Source organism: Struthio camelus, chromosome W (genome assembly GCF_040807025.1).
Source record: "Struthio camelus isolate bStrCam1 chromosome W, bStrCam1.hap1, whole genome shotgun sequence".
NCBI lineage: Eukaryota > Metazoa > Chordata > Aves > Struthioniformes > Struthionidae > Struthio > Struthio camelus.
In genome coordinates, this window is record NC_090981.1 from 65,416,227 (window position 1) to 65,443,200 (window position 26,974).

Genomic DNA, 26,974 nt, shown 5'->3' on the forward strand with positions numbered 1-26,974 from the left:
GGGAGCTCAAAGATAACCACGCGTTGTAAAGAAAAGACGAATGCTTCTTCCGGTGCAAGCACAACACCTTCAAGAGGCACAAACCTGCACCAATTTCTTTCTGCTGCTCTTTTTTTTCCCCCTGTAGCTTGCTCTCCACTTTTAAGCCAAGCCTAGTTACACCCTATCCTCTCCTCTCAGGCTGGCTGTATGCCCTCGTGTTTATTACTACTCCCCAATTCATGCCACTTGCCAGCTTCCTTTGTGCAAGGGCAACGCTCTTTTCAAGGTCGCTAATGAAGAGAAGCCTCTGCCAGTCCCACTACTGTAGAACAACAATGGTTTCATCATTTTAACAAACACAACCTGCGATCGCTTATTTCCGTCCCCTGCCAGCCATCTTTTTATGGCTCCTATAACATCTGGGTACCACCCAAGAATTTTAAGCACACAAACAGCTACCACCATGCTCCTGCTTAGCCGATGTAAAAAAAAATAAAATAGCTCTTACCTAGATCAGCAGCTATAGTGACTAACTTACATGTGAAACCACTCTGTAGAAAAAAAAGGGGTTTTGTTTGTTTGTTTCTAAAAGAAGGGCCATATATTGCACTATTTATTGCCTACAGAATGAAATCCAGAATCAAGCCTGACCAGGCTGGATTTATGCCTCCTTTGCTCAGAAGCCCTGCTGCATCAGTCAAACGTCACCACCAGCACAATCCCAACCTCCCACAACAGCCATAAGTGACCTCTCAGACAAGCAGGACCACTACCACAACAGCCTGAACCGATCACCAAGCACAAGATCAATTGCTGAACGCTCAGCTGTATCAAAGCACTCAAGCACCAAGCATTTTATAGACGCAACTAGGAACCAGTCAAATGCATGCCAATAACCCCTCGCCATGTGAGCCTGCGGACGCTCCACACTATCCCTGCTTAATGACTTCATTTAAATGAGGAGCGAAGGCTTGCTACATGTGCTGTGTTACTCAGAACAGAGCACTAACCTTGAACCAACAAACTTGCTTCTCAAGTCAAGGGGAAATGATGGGACAACCTCCAACTCATTTGCTTGCATGGGAATGTATTTTGGCAAATGCAGGGGAGCGAGAGCACGTGGGGACAGAAGGAAAAGGCCAAGACCACACATGCCTTCTGTGGCCGCTTCGAGGCTCTCATGCCTTATGATTGGGAAGCAATCACTTAGATCTTTTTCACTCCCTCGCTCTGTTTTAGGGAAGCTTTGCTGTCAGCACTGCCCTTCATTCCCTTTTTGAACGTTTACCTTCTCCCCGATTTTTTTAAAGCTTCAGTTTGTTCATATATATAGTAATAAGTTCACGCTGCAGTCTCACTTTGAGGCATATGCCCAATTCATATTGCTCTCCTTTCACTTTTTTTAAAGATCAAAAGCTCTTTCGATAATTGAGTCCAGAAGGACCTACAAAAGTAGCCACAGACTGAAGAATACGTAATTCATTATTTAGCAATAGCTGCAAGGGACTACTACTAAACCTAAGAATTAAAAAGACTCCTCTCACTGCCTTCTCCTGATTATGGGGGAGGAGCGTCTAAGCAGTCACTCAGCCATTTTAAAGACTAATTCCTTTTAAAGTCCGATTTAACAATTTTACATTTCTAAAATTAGCTCAGCTACAGGCCCCAGAAAGCAAGAGGTATCACATTTCAGTCACCATCCCCTTCTCTGCCACCTGAACTCTAGCACGCATTTCCCTCACTACAGCTTTCTGTGAGGTCTAGAATTGCATTATTAACAGGATTTGATTTTCTGTTTTCCTCAGCTCTCCATTTCCCCCCCCCCCCCCCGTCTGCACTTCAGAAGCCAGCTCTCCCCTTCAAGTCACCCAACACCTTACAAGAATATGCTCAAGTTGTAATAAAGGATACGCTGGCTCAGGTATCCTATATTACAAACAGAGGCCCAAGTATAATCCAGTCAAGCACGTCCAAGACCCATGAAGCCCAGGAAGAGCCAACACTAGCAGCCTGACACCTGCCCAGTAAATCCTCCCCCCCATCCTGCCATTTAAGAGCTTTCTGAGCTGTGTTTTGGTTCATTTACAAGCGTGGTTTTAATCAACCCGAGCCATCTTCATTGGCGGGAGAGAGGAGGAATTTCTAAAGAATAAAGATGAAAATATCTAATAACCAGTTCTTCTTATGAAGCTACATTTCGGTTTGTAAAATTACTATTATTTGATTAGAAAATAGAAAAACTCAGAAATACATTTCTACACCCATACTCCCACAGCCTTGGCACATCTGGTCCTTTTAAAAAGCCTGCTCCGACAGATGATGAGAAACATGCCTTTCAAGAAATGGCTACATAACCTTATTTTCATATTACTATACCGTTAGGCTACAAAAAAGCTTCCCTTTTTGTTATTTTGTTTGGCACCATTTTTTCCCCCAGAAGATTTCAGCATCTTTAACACACACAGTTTACGTTCATACATTTCAGGCAACCCCTAATGGCAGACTTACTTATAAAGCTCTCATACTTTTATAGGTTCCCAAAAACCTATATGGAAACTCCCCTTCCATGTGAATACTGTAGGGAAGTTTCACATATGTATTGTAAACTATCACGCTTCTAGATCTTACTTCATTTCCTGGAATTTATAATATTTTCAATCATTTATTAAGGAACATTTATTGGCATATGCCTTGCCAGCAACATCAGGAAGTGGAGGGAGAAAGGGAATACTAGGTGAGGTTATTCAGTCTACTGTCCACATTCACAGAATACACAATTTACCTTTCCAATTTCAGAAGCCCAGGAAATGGAAATCTGGTTTGGCACTGCAGAGGACAACCTAACTAGAGATGTTATATTCAAGGGGCGCCCAGGCCGCTTCTGCTCAATTCCATTTTTTGGCGGTGGAGCATATCCCTATGGGAAGAAAGGACAGTGAAAGCGTTACTAACCCTCCCCGCTGTACTCTGAAACCTGCTGAAACAGACTTGCTCCCTTTAGGCAGAGCTATGGAAAACAGGTAAGCCTGGGGCTTCTCTAGACTGGATATTGAAGTCAATGCTTACTGCTATCAGTCTTTGACAGTCCAATATTATAAACAAACCACAATTTCACAGCGCTTTTGTTTTAAAGTGATTTTAGGGAAGTGCTCAAACGATGAAAAAGAACACAATTCTGGTCCAGTTAAGTTTACTGTCAGAGTAAAAAGCAATGTTGATGCTTTGTCCTTCTTCTGCCATCTCCACCCCCTCCCCCCCTGCAACTCCTCAGAGATCAGAGCCCCACGAGGACAACCTCTGTGATCGACAAACACAGCAAGTTAAGAAGGGTTGGATTCAGCAGTTCTATTTAAGAAATACAACCCAATTCCATACCAAGAGCTCCACATCTCCTCGGTGTCTCTAGATACAGTCACTATTTGAATTTCAGAGCCCGAGGGCTAACTTAAAAGACAAGACACTCCTGTAAGGATTCGGCTTTGCCTTCGCATCAACTATACACCAGCCCCATTTGCAGCAAGCTGTCATCTGTACTTTGGCCAGCTCCCTGAAGATGAGCTGCACATGGAATGTGCAGGTGTATTTAAGAGCTAATAGGCTTTTTTGCTGTTGACAGAAACAAAATAAACTGGGTATTATTTGCGCAGCTTTTTCTAGGCTTTGGTGAAGAATTTCACACTCGGGACAGGTTCTCTGTAGTTGTATTTCCTCTATATGTTTACAACCTGAGTCAGAAGCCATCCAGTTCCCTTCTGCTTCTAGGCAGGCACACACCCTCAAGCATATCACAAGCAAAGCACTTGTGCAGTATAAGACGCATCTGGCCTAACTGCAACTCATTCATCTTGTCCTGTGTCTGTCATTATGAAAACAAGCCAGTCTAACAGGAACGCCAAGACAAACTCTGTTCCGAGTTCAAGCAGATAAAGTCTGGAGACCCCTCTTCCAGCTTGCCTAATCAAGGAGATGGATGATGAAGAGGAAGAGCCACTGTCAAACTTTTTGCCTTCAAAGCAGACAGATTTTTACCGCTTTAACTGCAACATGCGGTTCTTTTTCCCTATGCCTCTTCTCAACAGACAATAGAATAAGTTCTTTGCATTTGACTCAAAAATCATCGTTCTCTTGTCTCACAAAAATCTTATCTTTTATCAGGATACCAAAAAGAGATTAGAGCCTTATGTCTTATGCAAAAGCACTACAGACTGCTGGATTTTGTTTAGTTCAAGACAGCACTGTTCTGACAGAAACCCCCCCAGAAAGGGTATGTTGAAAAACAGGTATACATGTGTAATATTGTTTTACCCAGAGAATACAAACCACACGTTCATAACCTAACACTCTGAAAAGAGTTACTAACAAGAAGTCAGGTCAGAAAATAAAAATCAGATATGACAGAGACAATTGCTGATACGCTATTTCATCAGCAGCTCTCCCACAGGGCACATAAGATGTGTTCCCATGTCCATCTAATGATACATAGCAAAAACAATTCAGAAAACTATTGTTCCAGTCAAGCAGATGTGTGATCTTTGACTTCTCTGGGAAATCTGATCAGGAACTTCTTGCAGACTGCTTCTCTTCAAAGGGCCCAGTCCAGAATAGGTCCCCCAAGCCACCTTTTCCAATAGCAGATCAGGCATCCCAGCATGAAACCGATTTTGTCTTGCAGTTTAATATTTTGATGTTTCAACGGATTTCAAAGATCAGGAATGTTGATAACCTTGAGGTTTCATTGAACTGTTAGCTCCGGGAAGGAGACTTAGGAATATTTTCATATAGCACCAGGTCACTACTACTGAAGTTTCCTGCCACTTCCCTCTTTTGAGGTACTCGCCTTCAGAGCCGGCATGGAAGGAGCATTGGCTCAAAAGATACAGGTTTTCCTCTGGATCTTCTGTCTGGCCATATAACCATCATTCAATCCCATTCAGAATTGTTGCAGGCCTCTTCCACTCGCTATAGAGTAACTGCTGCCTTTAATCTAGGAAGGACTCAACAGTTGCCATATCGTTTCCTTAAGTTTCCAAAGCAGCTCTATTGCTAATCCATACTTTTTCCCCCTCCTTGACAACCAATCCCTGGCTGTGCCTCACTACTGCCCTTTATTAACTTCAAGCAGGGCTACTGCTTGTGGTGACAGAGTAAGAAACCACAGCTTCTACTGCAAGATCTGCCAGGCCAAAGTGGTGGACAGCAATTGCTGAAGAACTCTGTCAAAAACAGTTGTCGCCCCAGACGACAAGCAACATAGCTACTCTCGGGAATCTTTCCATACGCGCTTTATCACAGAACACGGAGGCAGCAGATGCACAAGGACTGCTGACAATCTCACATTTGAAAGAATGAATGACTCGCCGTTTCTTTAATCAGATATGACAGCTGCAGCAATTTACAGAATATAAATCTCAATCATTTCTGGTGCAGTGGGCTGGGCCTCCCTCTATCACGGTTCCTTTTAACAAGCTTATCTGGAGGAACACAGCATCTCTGCAATATTCAGGAGAATATTTTCATGCAAACTAGACCAACCACAGCACGAGGCTCCTTACTGTTTGTCTCCAGACTAAGATGAGGCTACTTTGCTCCCAGGAGAGGGATGATGCAAGTTCCTTTACACTTTTTTTTTTTTTTTTAAATAGACTTTGCAACTCACATGCTTTATTTCTGTCAAGCTTTTGAAGTTTTCTTCCACAAAGCAATCACCTTGCGGTCAGATCCAATTTCTTATTCCTAGAACACATTAAAGCCTTCCCCTCCTGGCCACCTGGAGGCCTATTTGCCTATCACAGGCAGCACAGTCTAGCAGTGTTTAGTTAGCCTGCCTATTCTAGTGGTTAAGCATATGCCAAAGTCATTTGGGTCTTCAAGTCTTCCATGCTTCTTGCAAGAACTGCGTTAGTCAAAGCTGGTAGAATCTGTTGTAGCCAGAAAGGTATCAAAAGAAAGTCCAACTGCTCTTCTAAGTGGCCATTATCAGCCTGCCTGGGCAGATTTGGGTCTCTTTCAAAGGAGAAAGCCCACAGTGGTCCACGGAGGCTCCCCGTGAAGAAAAACGAGAAAGCTTTTTTGACTTCTGGTTTGTTTTACCTGCATTTGCCACAGGGGAACCAGCTGCTGTAACAAAACCTCTGTTACTGGCCAAGACACCAGCATACAAGGCTCTACGTGTCTTTCTTTTAAGAAATACTATAAGAGATGGAAAGAGATAGCTGTTGAAGTACAAGGAAACACCACGGTAACACACGTTGGCACAACCCGCAGCACTTTTTGCACACTGGCAGCACTACCCTGAAGTTTCTGTTTAGCGCTACAGCTAAGGAGGTAGCTTTGAGAACAACAGGATAATTCACGGACCTCTGCAGAGGCATTGACTGCTGTACCAGGGAAAGCCAGAACAGTGCTTATTTATTGATTTTTCAAGTTGGCAATAGAAACTGGCATCACTGATCAACTGCAGGTCTCGCTACTGAGTTAGAAAACAGTGGGCAAAAAAAGGTTATCTTACATTTCCTGCAAAAGAAGAGGAGCCACCAGAGGGATGCAGACTGTGACCAAACCAACAGGCTAGAGGAAAGAGAAAAAAAACGTTTGCAGTAGCACTCAGGCTGAAGCTATATTTGTCATTCAGCTCATACTCAAGGAGAGGAGGTTTCCAAGACAAGAATCATTTATTCACTTCCTCTCTGGAATCTTCTGCTGAAGAGATTAAAGAATCATCCTTAGCAATATGGAGAAAGACTGTATAGGGTTCAGATCTAAAAGCAAAGCAAGAATCCGAGTTTACAGCCAAGTTACGTTGAGACTGACATGTTAAACACAGAGGACACCATAGCCTGGCAGAATATAAGCTATTTTAGCAAGACAGAACCAGCAAGCATTGAGAACTACACGATAACATCGGACCCCATTCTTTGCAATGGGATGCTTAAAGAGAGGAGGAGGTAACCTGCTGAAGATAGGAAATCCTGCTAGGTTATCACAGAGAACCTAATTTATGTTTGTAGAAAGTAATGACCAGAGAGCATAAGAAAGAAGAAAAGGAGACCCTCTTACACGCTGAAGAGGGATGGAAGATAGCAATAAAAGGGTTAAAGAAGTAGGGGGAAAAGTTAGGGATAGTCATTTAAGGAAAGCAGAAACAAGAAAACAGTCATAGTGGTGCAGAAAGAAAAAAAAAAAAAACCACAATCCCCCACACAGTTGACAGAGTGAGGAGAAGGCAAACATTCTGATAACAAGGTTTCCCACCTCCTCCTCCCCATTCGGTGTTTTCCAGCAATACTGGTGTTAACACTCTGTACTTCCTTCTACCTTCTTCCATCTTCTACGACTTTCAGAACTATTTCAGAATAGGCTGCAGAAGACTTTATCCCTCTACAGAACAGGGACAGCCGTTTCAGAGAGTTCTTTAAACTAAATGAGCACTCTTTTTCCTCTTCATCTAATTCAGACCTTAGGGTGACTCTGCCCAAATACCAACTTCTACAACAGGCACCAGCAGAGTAAGTGGATGAGACACTTCCATCCTGCAGTTTCTTATAGCTGCTAACAGTGTTCAGCTCCAGCATCAGCAATTGCTGGGAACCCTAAAGTCTTTCCCCTCTTCATCCCCACTATGAGTATTTCTCTAACTAGACAGATACAGGACAGCATACAAACACATACACAAGAAGAGGATACTGTTGCCTCATAACAAGGGGGGGGGGGGGGAACGCAAACCAGTACATGACCACAGAGAGCCCAAACAGCCAGGGCAACTGCCAATCACATCACATCAACTCAGTTTGAAGATCTATGAGGAGAATCCCCCATGCAGACACTGGTTTCTTTTGACATTGTTCTGTCCTAACTGCAACGGATCAGGTTTGCTGCAAGTGGCTGAAATACAATTAAGCCATGCAGTGACTGTAACATGATTAATATTAGTAATGGGAAACTCGCACGGCAAATGCACAAATCGTAAGCCTAACAGCAACAACTAGAGGAAATAGCAATAAAAATAAAGAGCTTGACAATTTAAGCAAGCAAACACTACATGGAAAAAATGATAAATAGCCACCAAGTGCAAACAAACAAGCTTACCGGCAATGGAAACAGCTTCCCATTTACTTTAATACACAAACTATTAGGGTAATTATCTTCTTGAGGGCAGCTTGTCTCTGCTAGGCATAACCTACATCCCCAAAAAGAAGAGGTGTCATTTGCAAGTGTCACTACATTCAAAGCGGTTCACATGTATGAAGACGTGGATTGCATCAGCCAATTAGGAAGTCATAAGAGAACACTGAGAAAGATACCTTAGCTGAACTTGGACTGTGTAGTCTCTCCTGCCTCCTGGCAAGAAGTCCCTGTTGCAAAGGCAAAGGAAAAGACATGTAGATAGCAAATCTCATATTCCAATTATACACAGAAAGAACTGGCCTGCCTGCCCCAACACCACTAAACTTTGTTCTTCCTATGAAGTCTTACAGGCAATGCCTCTACTGTTTTAGCTACTGATAATTTAAGCAGAACTTTAGGGTCACCACCCTCTGCAAAGATTTAATAACAAAGCATGATGCTAACAGAGAAGAATCAAATCCTACGAATTCTTTTGGCTCACGCCATAGGTCTTATGACAATGTGGATCCTGAGACAAGAGATAACAGCAGCCTTCCTTTCACCCAGCCAGGAAACATACAGGGCAGAAAAGCTTACCACCTCTTCAGACAGCCAGTTATTTAAAACTAGGTAATTTTTAACTCCCAGTGGTGCAGGATTGCCCCCAACTGCACATAAGTTCATCTGGAACTACTCTGCACGGAAAAGTCTGTTACTCAGTATAATTTCTGTGACAATTATTCCTCCACACCTGCAGGCTTATGGGATGCATGCATATACATGTAAAAACAAACCACACCACAGCAACAACCACCACCTGTTCTCCTGAGACTTCGCAAAAATAGTTATCTACACTAGTGCTATAAATACTCTTTCCACTTACCTGGAAATACAGATTTCTCTGACCTGCTGAGGTGTTAAAGCAAAGATAAAAAACTTCTCTTGGAATCTCTGAATACTGCTCTGTACTGAAAGAGAGAGAAACAAAAGAGGTTTAATCATAGCGATTTAAGTCATTGATCAAGACAGGATTCACAACTGAGATTTCCTGGAATAAGGCACACATCATTTATGAATATAATCATTGATGAATATAGTTATATTCATCATTTATGAATATAATCAGTTGCACCGCCTGCAACTGTCAACAGGAAAGCAATGGTACAAATCCTTCAACTATATTCAGATGGCTTAATATCACATTACACTTCAGTATTAAGAAGCTTGGCAAGAAGCTGTGCTGTAATCCTCAGAGGGGGAAGGATAAGCTGAAGCTTCCCAGAATTCTCACGCAGCAGAAGAGCACACGACAAAATACAACACTGGATACCTGAGGGAGAAAAAGGCATAACAGACAAGATGTTGACAACTATTTTAAGATGCGCATTCTCCTCTTTCGGTATAAGAGGTTATTAACGGACAGATGGAAAGTTATTCAATTCAAAAACAGCTAAAGGTAAGCACGCCTTTGGGGAGGAAGGGAATGAACAACCCCCAATGCTAGAGAAGCCAGCTGCACTACATGTCTGCATGTCTGGGAATACCCTTTACTAGCATTTAAAAAAACAAAAAACCAGCTTTAATATCAGAATGCATGCATGCAAATTTGAAAGAGCTACACTGTCATGGCACACTTCTACATTCAGAGAAGAAAACAGCCTCTACCCCAAACACACACAAAAGGTCACAAACATGAAACAGAATCCAAGTGAAGCGCATGCACCGCTTCCTCAAACAATTCAAAGCCACTACACTGTGTGTTTGGATGCATGTGCAATGCAAGCAGCATTTTATATTTCAAAATAGTACTCAGGAATGTTTTTAAAAGACCATAAAAGTGTTTTCTCTTATTGAATTGGGGGAGAGAAAAATAAAGATTTTTTTTTTTTTTTTAAAAACCTCTACACCCCCTCATACGTTCTCAGATTAGCGGAAAAGACTATGAACACCAATTCTTTTTAAAGAGTCACGGAGAAGCAGAATATATTCCTAGCTCTCTGACCTGCCTGCCCATTTGTTTTCTAAATCCTTAATTCTCAATATGGAAGAGTTTTATGCATCTCAATCTTCTAACTGGAACCGTGTACAATTCATGATCTATCTAAAAATATTAAATAGAAGTAGTATCTTCTCCAAATCTGCTCCCGAATCCATGTTATGGTGATTTTCAGCTAATGTTAAAAACATTAGTGTTTTCTAACATTTTCAACATCAGCAGAGCCCAGTACTTGCATATAAAGCTACTCTTCACATCTCATTACCCCACTCTTCCTCAGACACAAACCTGAGTTGTGGCTCCAGCTGCTGCCATCTGCAGCAGCACTGCATTCTGGAAGGGGGCGTAATGCTGATTTGGGAGTCCGTAGGCAAGCAAGTACGGAGTTACTGTCCCCCTCACCCATTTTCTAAGAGAACCCAAATGGTACAGAAGCAGATGATCCTCACTCTTGTAAGAGCTGGGCAACATGCAATGAGGAGTCTATGGTTTTCAAGGGAAAAAACAGGAATTCACAAGCAGCCCTAATTGCAACTTGGTGACGCTCCCAAGGAAGCATTTTCCTTTCACAAACAGGAGAATTTCCCACAGTGGATGAAGCCAGCAGCTAAAAAAGTTCTTTAGCACATCACTGCCATCCCTAGGTTATCACTGACCAGGAAACAAAGGCTAATTACACAGCAGAAATAGCGCAGAGCGCACACGGCTTTCAGTTTTTTCAACTGAAATATTTCAATTGAAATATCAACTTTTTTCCCATTCCAAAGCAGGATTTGAACAGGACGTTGGTGCACCATCAGATTCTCTCTTCAAACGCAATGGTAGTATTAGCTACAGAGCTGTCCAATACCAAAGCAGCTTTTGTACTAATGCATGTTTTTTGATATTAAACACTTCAGTCTCAAACAAGGTGTCACAATATGTAAACAGAAGTGACAACAAGCATTACAAGTAATGATTGCTACTTTAGATGCTGGAGGACGATTATCAGTAGATGCTTTTCCTGAGGTGCAAGTCACAACCTAGAAGACGCTATTGCTTAAGAAACTAAGCTGTTTTAGAGGATGTAAAGAGCTGACAAAAAGACAAAAGCGTTTCGATTTGGGGGGGAGGGGAGGGGGAAGAAAACACACTCACAAGTACGATATCCACACCAGGGCAAACATTTGAACAACACAACATGTGGCAAAATGGCACTCTTACACTCATGTCTGCTTTTGCTATTTAGCATTTAATACAAGACTTCCCTTGTTATCTGTAGCCCCCAGCTACACTATTCACTTTAGATCACTCTGCCATTTGATTCTATACCCTAATTCAAAGGCTGCGCATCGTCACCTGTGTGCGCACAGCTGCATGCTAGAAAACTGCAAGTAAGGTATTCCTCTACTGCAGCAGTACAGAAATTAAGCAAATGTCATGAAGATTTCAGCCTCAAAAACAATACCCAATTGAAAAGTGTATTTCTACAATCTTAAAGCAGGATCTCTTCTACAGGCCACCCAAAAAGTTGCATACAGTCTGAAACTCAGGTTCGTACTTGGCTGAAGTCATAGTTACCCAGGCAGAACTCAGAGGGTTCAGGTTCCAGTATCTACTCCAGCTATTAGTGAACTGGGGAAAAAAATAAGGGGGGGGCAGGAGGCAGTTATCACTTCCGTGCCAAATCATTTGTGCATAAAAACTGTTTTAGATTGACAGGGTTACTGCAAACCAGACCGTAATACAAAAGTGGATTGTACTTGCATCTTGTGGAAAAGAACCCCCCCCCCCCCCCCAAAGTTTGCCAACCGAACACAATGGTTATGTTGAAGTCTTAACGGGAAATGCTTTTCACACTGCTGAGCAGCAAGCTGCTATTTACAATCAGGTGGTATTACTAAATCATTATGAAACATTTTCTGCTCTATAAACAGAGTAAGACAGGTTGAGTTTCAAGATAGAAAACAACCTATTTTCAAATAATTCAAATGTCTCTCCTTTGAGCATACTGAGAAAGCTAACCAAAATTTCAAGTTATTTAGAAGACACAAAGATCTACTCTACGTTTTAATCAGTGCAGTATGGAAACAACAGATAGGCTGAGAATCCATCATAGACTGTGTATAAGAAAGCTGGATGTTTGCTGTACAATCAAAGCATGTATTTGAGTGCAAGAGGCCAATACCCGCAGAAGTGTTGCGGTGAGACAGATGCAAACTATCAAACCAGGGGACTTGTTTTTCTGACACTGCGGCAACTTAATATTGAACCCCAAATCCACTTATTGTTGGCCCTGACAAACGTGCTCATTGGTACCAGTCAGATACCTCAGGTCCAAATCTTCTAGACATATGTAATTTCTTTAACATTCAAAAGACAAAGAAATTCATGGTTTTCTTCAATTACATATTTGCAGAAGAGAACTCTGCTTGCTGCAGCGTGGCTTGACAATATTGGGGGGAAGGGAGGAGAACAGGGAAGCGTAGAGATGAGAAGGGAAGGAAGTTTCCACTTTTTACCATCTGCAGAAAGTATTTCATTAAGCCTGGACTTAGGTGTTGCTTAAGTCGACGCTCTTTCGCAAATTAAGCGACCTGCAGAACTATTAAACACTTACCTAGGCTTGTAGGTTTGATGAGCACATCAAGCACATCATAAAAAGGTAGGCTTTTTAGTTGAACATCAGGATGAACGGGTGGAATCGGAGGGGATGGTTGCTGCATCTCAAAGTGCGGCTTAGTGTCTTGGAGGAGCACCGAACTGACAGGCGACGAGGGAGACTGAGGCGTGACCGACGTAGACGGGAGCGGGTGAATCCCGGCAACAGCCAAGTCAGGCTCTACAGGAGAGGAACTACTGTCCAAATTGAAGACTGCAGGTTTTATCGCCGATAAGTCCGAAAGTCCTTCAATTGTCCTTGGGTACCGACGCCTATAGAGTTCTCGGATTTTTATCTGAACTGCTGGGCTGCAGCCACTCTTCAGTAAGTGCAGTGCCCTCATCAGGAGGTCATGCTTCCGCCCGCTTTTGTTACGTCCAGCAAAACCCAACAACACTTGTAGTTCAGACACGCGAAAACTTGATACCATATTCTAGAAAGAAAATGGAGATAAGCAGAGGTGAACCAACAGTACACTAAATAAGCCTCTCTCAGGAGCGTAGCAAAGTATACGAATTTTCATCGTTCTAGTTTCCCATCTATCTTAGACATAGACCACTCATACCCTTACCCAGCACAACAATTTTTAAATTTAAAGTGAAAGAGTGAAGTGTCCGGGAAGAAGCTTGAGGTTGGCTGGATTATCTCAAAAAACTTCCAATTGCTTCCCCTCGCAGGCAATTAAAAAAAAAAAAAAAAAACCCACACACAACTCAATGAAGCCCATGCAGTGGTATCTTGAGTTCAGAGGAAGCCAGAAGCATCAACTCTTTCTGCCTCACTTGAAGGAGCACCAAATCAGATGAATGTTTGATGAGTGTTATCACCTGTCCTCCAACATGCTTTAAGAAAAAGTATTCAAGTTCGGTGTGGTTTACTCTGAAGCCTCCTTTATTTTTGGCAGCATTTTAAACACATGCATGATCACAGACAGGCATGTCAACTTTTACTCTTGAAGGAATGGCACAGCAAGATGGACATTTTAATAAAAGTTACAGCATTTCACATTAACAAACTGAACATAATTGGTTCTTCTTCAGACAATGACAGGAAACTTCCTGACTGTTCTCTTAATATCATGTTTTGGTACCTTGGGTATGATACTAAAGGATCTCTTCCAAGAAAATAACCAAGTAAACAGTACTCTTTTATCAGTTTAAAAAACAAAAAACCCTACTACAAATTAGTAACTTGACATATGCCCTTAATCTTTCATTTCTGTGAATGAGCTCTGTTTTCAGAAAGGTATAAAATTGTCTAGTATTCTGCCAAGCAGTTTCCTTTCTATCTGTGTGGGACTCTTTCCCTGTAACAAGGATGCTAAATTACAAAGATGAAAGACCATCTGATTAATCTGGACTGCTCTACTGTACCAGTTCCAAACTCAAGGACCGGTAAGGGAAAGACCTAACAGAAGATACGAAGTAGTAGAAGTCTGGGATCATAACGTGAATTTTTACAACTAGCTTAAAATTGAATTGTTGACTTTCAAATATTAATCCAATATAGAACATTCAAGGCTTTGGACTTGGATTTCAGAAAGGACATAAACCCAAAACACTGCATTTGAGAGTTATCTTCCGTAATCTCTACTACACAGTTGTCGAATTTACAACTATGTATTCTAACCTACATCTGCTCTCAAGCAAAGATTTTACATATAACTGACGTTACAGCCATGCAGTCGGTCACCAAAAAAGGTCCACACTCCTCCCGCGTCCTCAGCTGCTTGCTCCCTATTCTCTCCTCAATGTTGAGAGGATCATTTTTACAGTAAGACAGATCAGGGAACGGAGCCAGGTGAAAACTCAGCTTTTGGCACAGCAAATAGGGGAGTCAGGCTAGTTTTCACAATCCAGCCCGCAGAACACTTGTGCCACATTACAAGACAGCAGAGCAAGTGACCAGCCCTGCCCTATCAAGGGCCACATCAATTTATGCACATTAAAGAGATTATTCAAAAATCCTAGGGTACTTTTCTCATCACCCACACCCTTTCTTTTTTTTTTTTTTTTGGCAGGGGGAGGGGTAAGGTGTCTTACTTCAGGTATTGATTTTTCAGTCGTTCCCCCCCCCCCCCCATTATCACTGAATAGTCAGTTTGAATACTGCTTAGTTTATTTCTTGATAGAAATGTCACTGTGTCCAAACTGGTATTCCCTATTCCCAACATAAATGCACCAAAGGTATAATAGCTGGTGAAAACTGTGTTATAAACCGTGCCTCTTCCAAGCGGCTCACCCTAACTTTTGAAGAAAAAGGGGCCAAGAGCAGATGTCATCTTAATTTCATCCCAGCAACTTCTCGCAACAGCAAGACAATACACAGAAAAAGGAGAGGGAGAATGAACAGAAATCTGAAGTTCATTTGCAAGCTGCTGGAAGAGGTTTCTTACTGCCCCTGTCTTTCCCTTGTTACTTTTCCTTAGACTCAGAGCCAAGTGTGGTGAAGGAAATTAAACTTTTCAGTAGTCCTTAAAAATAGCTTGAAGTACTGTAACAACTTTACAGTCATGCAACACAAAAGAAAAATGGTGTTAATTGTGAAAGAGAACACGGTTATTAAAGAATTTACTGCAAACTGTTATCTTGTGTACTTCTATAAACAGTTGAGTGAACTTGATAGCAACATCAACTCCTTTGTCTCAGATGAGGAGAGTAAGCATGATTGTGATTCTACAATCAGAATGCAAATGGATAAAATAATCCTTTACATTGAAATTAAGGAAGCAGTACGCCCTGCAACACTTTCTATTATGCTTACTGCTGCCTTCTCTGCATTCCTGCAAGTTAATCAAGGTGAAACGTGCAGTCAATCATGCCTGGAAACAGCTAACGTTTTATGTGGAAATTCTACAAACTAGCACTTTGTTGCAAGATGGATTTCATTTTATTAGAAGTCACACGCTGACTTCAATACCACAGTCAGCAGGATTTTAAATTGAGTAACGCCGCCATTAAAAATGCTTAGGAGTATAAAAAATACATTTTTGTCCAGCCATGCAAAAAATCTTACACGCGCTTTTGAAAGAAGAGTCTTGCAAAAGTGAATTTTACTGGAAGTAATTAAACAATGGCTTTTGCAATGTTTTGCCCCCAAAGCTTTTCGATGTTCCCCCTAAGGCAATAATAATTGCATGCATGAAAATACGGCAAGTCTGATCTACATAATTTATTCTTCCATTTACAGACATACCAAAGTGGAGACATTAAAATCAATAAGGTTTTATGAACGCATAGCATATGCTTGGGAGCCACTATAATCATGGTGTAAGACAGATTACTTCAAATAAACCTTACCGAATCGTTTTCTTTTGTGGTTCTACTGATATCGCAGAAGAGTGCGGCCAAGCTATTAGCATGCTTTTCACACCATTGAATCAAAATGAGACATTCAAGTTGCCATGTAAATGCCCGTTCTCTGAAGTTCTTTACAGATACACATTCCAACAACAGTTTTCTCAGGGCAGAAGGCCAAAAGCAACTTTATTTTTACTGTTTCTCCATGAACACAAAAAAAATAGTTGGACTAAACTTTAAGAAGGGAAATCAATCCTGATATGTCAAGTGCTTTGATATTCCAAAAATTCCCCCCAACCCCACAAATGCATCTTTGAAGGTCATTAGAAGTTTCACAGGGTTTTTTGTTTCTTATTTTTAAACTATAGCAACCGTGACTCATAACCAGAAAGACTGCTTCAGAGCATTAAGCCGTAGGTGTATCTAGAACTGCACTCATTTAACAGGAAAGGCATTAGGGAACCCAGGAAATGCTGACACTCCACTAAAATTAATGGAAGGCACGTTTCGGAGCAGGATAAGGGATCAAAACCATCGCTAAATAAGAGACACTTGATTCTCCGCACTCCGGCCAGAGCTACCTGCTATTTAACACGGACATCGTACTTGCACGTACATTTGAAGGAAAGGTAGCCAAGAATGCCTGTTAAAGTTCCCGACCTATGTCTACCATAATCACTGACAATGGATTTAGCTTCTGGGGCAACCTTAACTACGTCAGTCGTGAACCCTAGGCTTGAAGCTGCAGACACAATCCAAACCGACTCCAAAGTTCTAGTCGGTCTCCAAACAGTCATGCTCCAGCCCCACTTGCTTCTGGCCGTTTTCTGAAGCGTCTGAAGTTTATACACGGAAGGAAGACACCAAGGATCAATCCGACAAACCTCCGCTCCCGACTCTGAGCCCTGTTCCCAACTAATTGTTAGTAGAGAGCAGCTCACTTTTGACGAGTTCTGCAGTAAATTAGCATGCATTCTATTTCAGGTGGGTTAGAAATGCAAGATATTTGTAAGAAAGAGCAGCTCATGCCTTGGGGTGGCTGAAGATGACCTCTATGCTAAGCCTAAATATAAATGAGCATACCCTGGAAATTGATGTACCGGAGATAAAAACTGGAAGTCCTGGGAAATAATGAAGATGCCTCTGGTTAAATCTACATTAGCAAGTAGCGCAGTACAGCAAGAGCAGTTTTGAAGGCCCAAACAGTGCAAACAGCATGAACATCAGGTCCTAAGTATTATGGGGATTTTACTTTGCATTAACTCTAATCTGGTACCTAAATTAAGTATTAGATTCTTCAACGTTGCATGCACCTAGCCCCACAATATAAATCTTAAATCAAACACTCATGTTCAGTTCACAAAAGTCCCTCAAAGTGAAGCTTCACCCATTTCATTACATCCTCTCTTTTTTTTTTTTTTTTTTAAAAAGCACCATGTACTACACTGTCTCATTCCTTTCCCCCCCTGTATCACAGTTCGAGCATTAATCTCTAATTATTCAAGATACGTGGAGATGTTAAATAAACCTCTCTGGTTTGATTTAGTACCTTAAGTGATTGCGTATTTAGGAAGTGCAGCAGAATGAAGCACAGATACAGGATAACCTCTAATAAAATACTGTTAATAACTTACCTTTTTAACTACATTGAATATGTTAATTGCAACTTAAAGATCATTATATTACCCACACAGAAATTCCTCATGTCTAGTCTGTCCATTACATTCCATCATTTTAAGGTCACCCCAGATCAACATGTGGGGTTCAATCTAGAAATCAAACTCCTAAGCCAGCTGCCATATATAGTACAGTGTTATTAACACGTATAAAATAAAAGAGCACCAAAAAAAGCGTTTGGCAGTGCAGCTTTAAAAGCACACGTACAAATAGCTCCCAGTGGTTTCTTCTTTGCTAACAATTTGGAACCCAAGCTTTAAAGGTCATGCTTACACCTGCAACATGTTTTAACCACCAATTTAAGCGTTATTGTTGAGAAGACTATATGAATAGGACATGCAACTATAAGGACTCTCCTTTTGTCATATTATCACCATCATCTCTCTCATTCCTCAGTTGCAACACAGTACCTTTACAGTGTTCCTAGCACACAGGAGAGTACTAGTCACAACTTCACCTGGCCAAGCAGGCAAACGCTGTCCACCCAGACTGGCAAAATAAAGCCAGAGCAGTGACAAGACACCAATTCTATTACAAAAGAGAGATCTAATACATGCCAGACTGACTTTAAATTTTTTATTTCAATATGGTATCCGAATGCTACGGCTCACCACATTTCTTTGATTGCAGAACTTCAGTACTGGAGGGTCAAGAGGAAAAACTGAAAATACGGATTGTATTTTCGATATTTATAAACCCTAATTTTCCACTAATTTTGTTAAATTCTCCCCCTCCCCATAGGGGGCACAGGCACAATTCCACCTCTTCTAAGAGGTCTTTCTAAATGGCCATGAAACTATCAACAGTGTCACACACAAATCAGTTCTGACACAGGCATATTTGTCTGCCTATAAAGGGTTTTTATTTTTCCATACAGATCAAAGTAATACATTACTTCAAAATCTGATCAAATACAACTAGAAGGAAAATCGTTGTCTTCTAAACTAGAGAGCAGCAACCTGTCAAGGACTGCATGCAGACTGACCTATTCTTCACCAAATCAGAGCCAGGATGCCAGCAGAAACTCAAGAGGGGAGCAAGAAGATGCTCTCTCTCTCTCAAAGCAATAAAATACAACCAACCACCTTACTTGCAGTATTTTGCTCAGATGCAAACCATAGCCTCAAGCTATATCTTGGTGAATTGAGAATTCGGTAGGAGCTGTAGCATCTTCACTTGCTCACAGATGGCTCTCAGAAGGAGCTGTAGTTCCCAGCTCCCGAGCGTTACATTCTGTTCAGGAATCTGTCCACGTGCCACCTTTGGCCTCCAGGCTACAGGCTGCCGACCTCTGTTCCAAGTCCATCTTTACCCACATAATCCCTTTGACACTCATAGGGCTACTCACGAGCGACGGTTATGGAAAAAAGGTGAGAGCCACGTTTAGAAACACATCAATGAACAGCTGGTCTGGAAATTCTCTCTCTTAATTTAAAGAAAAAAGAAAAAAAGCGGTGCTCACCATGTCATCTCACTACTAACTCCTTAATATTCCATAAACTGACAACCTACAGGATTTAACAAACTGCTAATTAATAGAGGCCTTATCTGAAGCAGCTTCTCTCTCTCTCTTCAAAGCTTAGGGTCTGCAAGGGTAAACCCCTTATCTTGGACTTTCTTCAGCATTACCTTGAAAAGTGACTATGGTTACAACTATTTCTGAACCTTTAAACAAAAGTAAACATTTCCAAAAGGCACGATGTAACAGCAGGTTCTTGTGAATCTCTTAGTTTTCTTGCACCACAGGGAAAGCCTTCTTTCAGTCACAAGCCTTTGGGTTGTACCTCCCCAGAACTTTTAAAGATCCAGATGATGGTAGGGACGGCACTAACAAACATCAAAACTTTTTTTATTCTTCAGCTTGAGAATAAAAACATACTGCCCCTGCAAGCTTCCTTCAAAAATAGGATTTAAGGCAAAACTCTGACCTCCCACTTTTAATCAGTCCCTAACAGCTTACTAGAAGAAATTCAACTCTCCAAATTGTCCTAGTGTCCTTTTATAAGGCAGGCAGAGATCACATATTACAGGAAGCTGCAATCAACATGAGAGCAGCAAACAATACTGCCATAAAAGAACCCTGTAGGTTAATCTATAAAGCAGCAGTTTAAGATCACTCCTGAAGGTCAATTCATGGAATCTGAGAACGAGGGGAGAAAAAAAAATCCTGCAAACAAAAGAAAAACAAACCACACACTCTTTGGCCAAAAGTAGGAAGAGATTGTTGTCAGAAATAAATTTTAAACAAGCCCAATGTCTACTAGACACATGCAAACATTAAAAAAAAAAAAAGGCGACTTATCAGCACTAGTAAAGGCCTTTAAGACAAGAGGCAGTCTTCTATATTTCTTCCAACAAATATCCAGAGGTTTCCCAAAATGGACCACGAATTACTATCAGCTGTGTGCTGGGCAGACATTCAGACAAGCTCCAGACTAGTGGATTCATTTCACAGGTGCTCCAATTTACAGATAAGATGGAAACATCAAAAGAGGTTTCTTCAGAGTAGTATTTAACTACCAATACCCTTTAACTTCCAGCGAAGAGAACAGTAGTAGTCCTGCAGTTGGCCTGAAACCCAGTTCCTCTTTCCCTCATAATGCCAGTGTTACTTCTGGCAAGTGACTCAGGGGCATAACTATATTTCAAAGGTATTTAGATACCCAGGAAGAGTCTACCAATGCTTTTACACATCTAGGTAAGCGAGTACAGTGCTTTGGAAGAAGGGAATCACGTCTCTGGTGCAAGTGCCCAGAAGAGGCACTACGTGAGTGAGTAACCTCTAAAAACCTTACACTGGGGTTTAGCCACCAACGTAGCTACACAAGTTTGAAAGATCTTGGAGAGAGGGCTTGAAATGAGTCAGGACAGGCAAGAGGAAAATAAGCAACACAAACAGGAACGTTTTAAAAAAATATATATATATTTTTTTTCTTTTCGCACCTTTAGGTTTAAAAGGTGTTGCTTACTTCCTCCCCCCACCAAGACTGAGACAGAGCACTGCTGTCCAAAGAAAACCCCAAAAAACGACAAAAAAAACCCTACAACTCAGTAATAAAAGTCTGACAGAAACAACCGAGCTCCTCACCGACACTACAGTCGCTTCAACCAAAGCGGTGTTAGTACTGGAAGAAGCCCCGGTAAAGGAAATTCTCCAGCGATTGCAGCATATTTCCTACCGCTGGTCAGACTACTACAGCCAGCTCAGCCATCGGACCTTTCCCTGCACTAAAGCCTAACTCACACGGCTTCATATTTAACTGGCTTTTTCCCCTTTTCCTCCTCCTTTCTTCTCCTCCTCTCCTCTCTCCATTTTGTACAAAAGCCCGGGCAGGGGGGGAGGACTTCAGTGTTCACGTTGCGCTCGACAGGCAGCACTTTCGCAGGCGCGGATGCTGCCTAAGCACCTAGGGACGCTTCGCCGCCTAACAAAGATACTAGCAGACTCTTCAGGAGACGTAGAGGCCTTTGAGGGGAGATTAGAAACAGTTATATATATGGAGAGAGATATATAAATATATATATGGAAGAGAGGATGCAGGCAGCTCTTCACGTCCCCAAGTACAACACAAAAGGCGGCCGATTAAAAACGATCAAGCGGGTCTGCGAGGAAATACTGGTAGGGACGCTTCAGAGAGGCGCCTTTGGCGATCAGACAGCAGTTCATGAGTAAAAATGAAAATTATGAAAAAAAGGGGAGGGGGGGGAAGGGGAGAGAGGGAGAAGGGGCAGTGACCGCACACGCGGCCTGGCCCTGCCGGGGCGCCGGCGGCAGCGCAGGGCGCGCACAGCCTGGCCGGGATGGAGCGGAGCCCCCGGCCCGGCGGCGGCTACAACGGCAGGTCGGGCCGCAGCCGCCGAGAGAGGGCTTTTAAGATGTCGGGGGGGGGGGGGGAAATGAGAGAAAATAATAAGGTGAAAATGGAAACTGGTGTCGCCCGGTGCGCCGTTCCCCGCCCGCCCCGCATCCGCCTCGGCGCCGAGGCCGCGCTAACGGCGGCGCCGCTCCCTCCCGCGGTGGTTCCGGCCCCTGCGCGGCGGCGGCGGCGGCTCCCCGCGCCCCGGCCCGGCGTGAGGGTCTCCCCCGCCGCGGGCGACATCTTAGCGGCGCGCTTCCCCCGCCGCCGCCTCGCGCCCTCCTCACCCGCAGCTCCTCGAAATCCGCCATTTTCTACCCGCTGCTGCTGGTGGTGCCGCCGCCGCCGCCGTCGCCGGGCCCCGCCGCCGCCGCCACCATCGTGCACCCCGTGCGCGCCCCCGGCACGTGACGGCGGAGGGCGGCGCCGGCCGCGGCGGGCGGGCGGGCCCGGGACAGCGGCGGCGGCGGGGGGGGGACGGACGGACGGACGGAGGGACGGAGGGACGCCCGCCCGCCCCCTCCGTGAGGCGAACGCCTCAGCGGCGCCCGGCGCTGGCGGGGAGCGGCGCGGTCAGCGGCCGCACCGGGCTCCTGCGGCGATCCCGCCTGCTGCAAGAACTGCCGCAGCGCTTCAGTAGGATTGCTGTAGGCACAGAAAGAGGAAGACAGACAGAAAAAGGAAGAGAGGACAGCTTTTAAAAAAAAAAAAAAAGGAGTGTGATTGAAGTGTATTAGATTGAAAGGCTGGAGTTAGGCTGCAGTCTTCTTGCTTTATCCATCAACAGCGTTTCATTATTTGTGTTACAGTGAAAGCGTGACACATTTTTGTTAATAAAACATGAAGCAAGAAACGTCGCTGGCAGTAAACTTCAAAACTGGCTAACGCGTTTCCAGCGGTAAGGGAAACGCCGAGACGTTCACAGAAACATGAACGCGGAGGTGCGGCTGACAATGGCACTTTCAAAAGCGGCCAGAGATCGTTATCTAGTCACAATAATTACCCTAGTCACAATATTGGGTTGCATTGGCAACCGATTAATTGCAATCGAAAGCAAGGGCTGAGCCAACAGGGCAGGCGAGCAGCCAACCCGACTCGAAGGAGAAGCTGGAGAGAGACATCAGAGAGGTCTGAACTACCAGACACCCCCAAAGGCAGCACGTTTTGCACCAGGGACGGTTTCAGACAGTGGATTAGAAGTGGCCCAAGTCTACAGTAAGCTTTGCTAGTTCTGGCAGGCCGTTTGGGGGAAGGAAGAGCGGAAACAGCTCTGCCGCCCCAGAGCGGGAGAGAAAGGCGTACAACCAGACCTCTGCTAAGGCTTAGCTGTAACCACAGATAACTAGTCCTTATTTACATGCGGCCAAACTCAGGACTAGCTTATAAAAGTTATTACCGTCACGATTTAAACATTATGGTTTTATTGAACAGGCACAAGCCTTTTGTTAGCCCAAAAAATGGGAATGTGCAGTCTTTAGTCTACTGCTGCGCGCTGTCTGCCACATCATCTGATGAGTTCAGCTCCGTGAACTACGGCCATCAAGCATTTCTTTTTCCCTGCAATTCAATACCAGACTAAAGGGGCGATCTGCAGGTTGCCTTCTCTTAGATCATCAAAGCACATATCAGCACGGACCAGACCAAAGCTTTCTCTTTTTTTTTTTAAAGCACACCCTCAACACATTTCTTCCTTCAAACACATAGGGAAAAACATCAAGGTTCGAACTCACACCAAAGCCGAGTACTGCCTTTTTATGTACACTCACCTCTCATTTCATAACCACATCTGTCAGCCTTCCCATCCATCACATCCCCAACATCTGCTGAGATAAGAGCAAACAGACTATAGTTTGAGTCCTAATGCCTCATGGTCATAAGAGAGTAAGAAAGAGCTTACCTTACTTAGTCTGCCCTATTTTTCCCTTGAAGGGCTGCCTAGAGCTCTCCCTCACTACTGCTGGTTTGTTTTTCCCCATCTTTCCTTATAGCCTTCCTCCTACTTGTCCTTGGGGCCACACACTTGAAAAAACAAGTACTTGGTCTTCCTCAAGTGTTTTCTTACATCCCTAATCCACAAAAGCATAGGGCACAGGCCTATCTTCTCCTATATCCAGACTGAGCTTTCTCTCAAATGTCTCTCTTAAGAGCTTTTTTAAAAACTGCAATCAATCTCCCCTTTGCTCTCCTCCTCCTTCAAAAACCCCGTAGGCTTTCAAAATTCTTCACGCACAGACCAGCTCCACTCCCAACCAGGGCCATCTCAGCAGCTTAGCAAAGTTTCAGCTCCTCCAACATTTCTCTTTCCACCCAACTTTTAAGAAACCTACCTCAAACGTCAGACATTCCTCCAGGTTCTGATGTTTCTTCTGTTGCCGCTGATATTTCCTCCACCTCCGTTTCCAGTACCTCTTTCTTCCCCTCCTCTTTCCCTCCCAACCCCCCGCTGCAGCTCCTGAAGCACTTCCCACACTCTCCCCCTGAGTCCTTTCTGTTTTTGTATGCCTTGCAACACAGGGCTTGAAGCTGGGTGCAGCACTAGCCATCAGAGGAGCAGACAACCTGCCTTACTCAAGGGCAGCCAGTTGGCACCCCCATCTGATAGGCTATCACAGCAGCAGTCAGTTTGCCTTTCCAATAAGCTCTAATTAGGGTAGGGAGGGAGCCTATAGGAATTGAGCATCCTGCCCCCTCAACAGAGTTAGGCTTGTGAGGAATAAAACGCAGACTGGGCTGAGACCTTCTCTAGTAATCTTTCTAGGGCTGTGTGCAATATGTGCATACGAGCACTGGCCCTCCCATAGCTGTATTACCTAGTGCAATATTGACATGTGGGCATCTAAATAAATTATTCCCACAAACACATCCCAGACAGTAAGAAACAATACAGCTGCTCCTAGCATTACAGCAATTGCACTAATCAGCGTTATACCTTAACAAACTCCTCCTGTGCTCCTTAACCAGCTGGTAATAGACAACCAAATACAGATTAGCAGGGATAGGATGAGGGGTCTGAAGTGACTGAATGGGTTAATAGCAGATTTTGTGTGTGCTGTGTTTAAAGCAAGAATGTTACGATACAAGCCTCAGGCTTCTCCATGGTCTTTCCTATCCCATAGCTATTTACTTAACACTAGAGAAAGTGGGTGGGAAATTATAACGGGGTAGTGTTTAATGCCCACATTCCTGTGTTAGGTCTCAAGCTCTCAAAAGCATGGAAGCTCACAGAGGCCCTTGATTGCTCTACTGCCCATAAAAATATGGGCTTTGATTATGATACAAGATGTTCTGAATTGGATACTTATTCTATTTATTGGAAAGAAAACTTGTATATGGATGCATTATAGCTGTGCTATCTGCAGCCCAGCTAACTGACAAAGCAGAGCTTAGCAATGGGATATGATCTTGTATTTGTTATGTCAAGACATACAATGAAGTGCTATATAACTCTAAAGTAATGGTAGGCTCATTAGGTACATGAATGTTTAGCACATTAAAATGGAAATTAGAAAACTAATTTATCCTTCTCTGCATTTGTTTTTTTAATCCGTTTTCATGGTGAAATACACGTTAATTAGTTTTACTTGCCTATTCTAACATACTAGGGTTATATAACTATATATTGGTTATAAGCACAGCAGAGGAATATTTAAATGTTAGCTATAAAGTTGTTTAACTGATTGTTATTATGTTTTATGTTATTAAATGAAGTCTATTGAATGTAAAGCCCAGATAATCTGCATACCCTACTAGCAAGGTTTCTGAGTAGACTCTTGATTTGCTTGATGACACCTCGGTCCTGCCAATCAGCTCTGTCTGCCCTTGCAGTTCTAATTGCAAGAAAAGGCTTGAAGTTTCATAGACATACCATAGTCCTGAAAACAGCCTCCTTTACTGTGGTTATGCATTTGTCTCTACAGCCTTTCTGAAAGATTCATTCACAACCATATGGCGAAAATTACCCTTAGGTTTGTGTTCTTATGACTGAAGACTCTCTCTCTTTTTCCATCAAAATAACAGCAAACCACACATTAAGTTGCTACTACCCCATTAAAAGAGACATTGTAGAAAACACTCTCCAATCAAGCAAAGACGAGAACCTAGGCTGTTCTCTTAACAGTAGTGAGATTTGGTCTTGGAAACCTAATTGGGATGACTTGAATACCAACTTCAATTATAGGAATTTCTCTTTCAGAGCAATTCAGAGCAATTTCAGAGCAAGAGAAGCGCCCAGTAATGGAAAAAAAAACCAATTACCTACTCTGCTGCAACATTAGGGCCACAAAACTACACACAAAGTCTAGTAAGGGAGGGCCTAAGCTGGACGCAGGAACATTAATCTGATCCATTTTGTGCACTTCATGGTTTATGGGACAAATCTCATAAAAAGATATGTATTAAGTGCTTAATAGGATGAAACTGCAATACATGTGCAGCACAACTGACTTAGCAGTTAATGTCTGCTGAAGTCACATGGTTTTGCTTAGGATATCCCTGAAAGACCAGAGAGGAAGGTTATGGTACGCGCAGTTGGAGATTCTTCAGCAAAGGGAGCTCGAGGGAACTGAAAACGTACGTTGGGTTAGCAGTAGGTGCCAACCGCTGCGATAACTGCCCTTGCTGTGGCAGCTTTGGTCCGCTGGCAGGTGGCTTTTCATGAAAAAAAGACTTGTTGAGGACAATACTCAGCTTGACAGGCAGCAAGAGAAACCTATGTAGGGATAGCAGATCCATTTATTTTGTTATTCAAATATATTAATCACAGCATTTTGCTGTGAGGTGAGTAGTAGCCACATACTCAAGCCACAGCTATTTTTTTTTTTTTTACCGGTAAAGTGAATGCAACATTTTTTTTCTGTCTTAACCTTAATTAACCTTTAACAGTCCAGCCGGACCGAGGCCAGAGAGCCTCAAGCGGGCACTGAACACCCCACGGTTATACACACGCGCGGGACGGCGGCGGTCTCGCACAGCAGTTAACGGCGTCCCGCAGGGGCCCTGTGCGAGGCCCGTCTCCCAGCCCCGCTCTCCCTCAGCGCGCCGCCGGCCTTGGTACGAGAGGCAGGCGGCACTCCGCTCCCCCTCGGTCCCGATCGGCCTCCTCGGCCGAGCCGGGCCTGCCTAACCCCGGGTAGGGTAGAGTCGGGCCGGGCCGGAGCAAGCTCGACCCCAACCCGCCCGCCAAACCCCTCAGCCACCTCGCTGAGGTGAACCAAGCAGCGATTGGCCAGCACAACGGACCACCCCACCCTCCTCTCCCAACGTGATTGGCCCCATCCTTTAAACGGCCGTCCCACCCTACTCCAGTTCCGATTGGTTGTCTCTTCGGGCAATCTTTTACTCTCCCTCGTGCCGATTGGCCGCGAGTGTGCACGGCGCCCCGCCTCCTCGCCCCGCCACCCCACCACCCCCCCCCCCAACG

At 43.5% G+C, this 26,974-nt stretch overlaps 1 protein-coding gene across 11 annotated transcripts in view; it reads right to left on the reverse strand.

Annotated features, from left to right (window-relative positions):
* Window positions 1–21,977, reverse strand: part of LOC138060927 (E3 SUMO-protein ligase PIAS2-like) — a 33,874-nt gene extending 11,897 nt beyond the window's left edge. For 5 of the 11 annotated variants that reach the window (XR_011137225.1, XR_011137224.1, XR_011137223.1 and 2 more), the window contains exons 1-6: window positions 21,843–21,975; window positions 12,681–13,155; window positions 8,969–9,053; window positions 8,283–8,333; window positions 8,068–8,158; window positions 2,765–2,899 (exon numbers count right to left, since the gene is read on the reverse strand). Coding sequence is in view for 5 of the 11 variants with exons in the window: in XM_068924392.1 (XP_068780493.1) it covers window positions 2,765–2,899; window positions 8,068–8,158; window positions 8,283–8,333; window positions 8,969–9,053; window positions 12,681–13,155; window positions 21,843–21,866 (861 nt within the window). In the remaining 6 variants the exon portion in view is untranslated. Of the gene's footprint in view, window positions 1–2,764; window positions 2,900–8,067; window positions 8,159–8,282; window positions 8,334–8,968; window positions 9,054–12,680; window positions 13,156–21,842 lie in introns of all 11 variants that reach the window. The other 6 variants (XR_011137228.1, XM_068924397.1, XM_068924394.1 and 3 more) reach the window with 3 other exon arrangements.
* Between the last annotated feature and the right edge of the window lie 4,997 nt (window positions 21,978–26,974).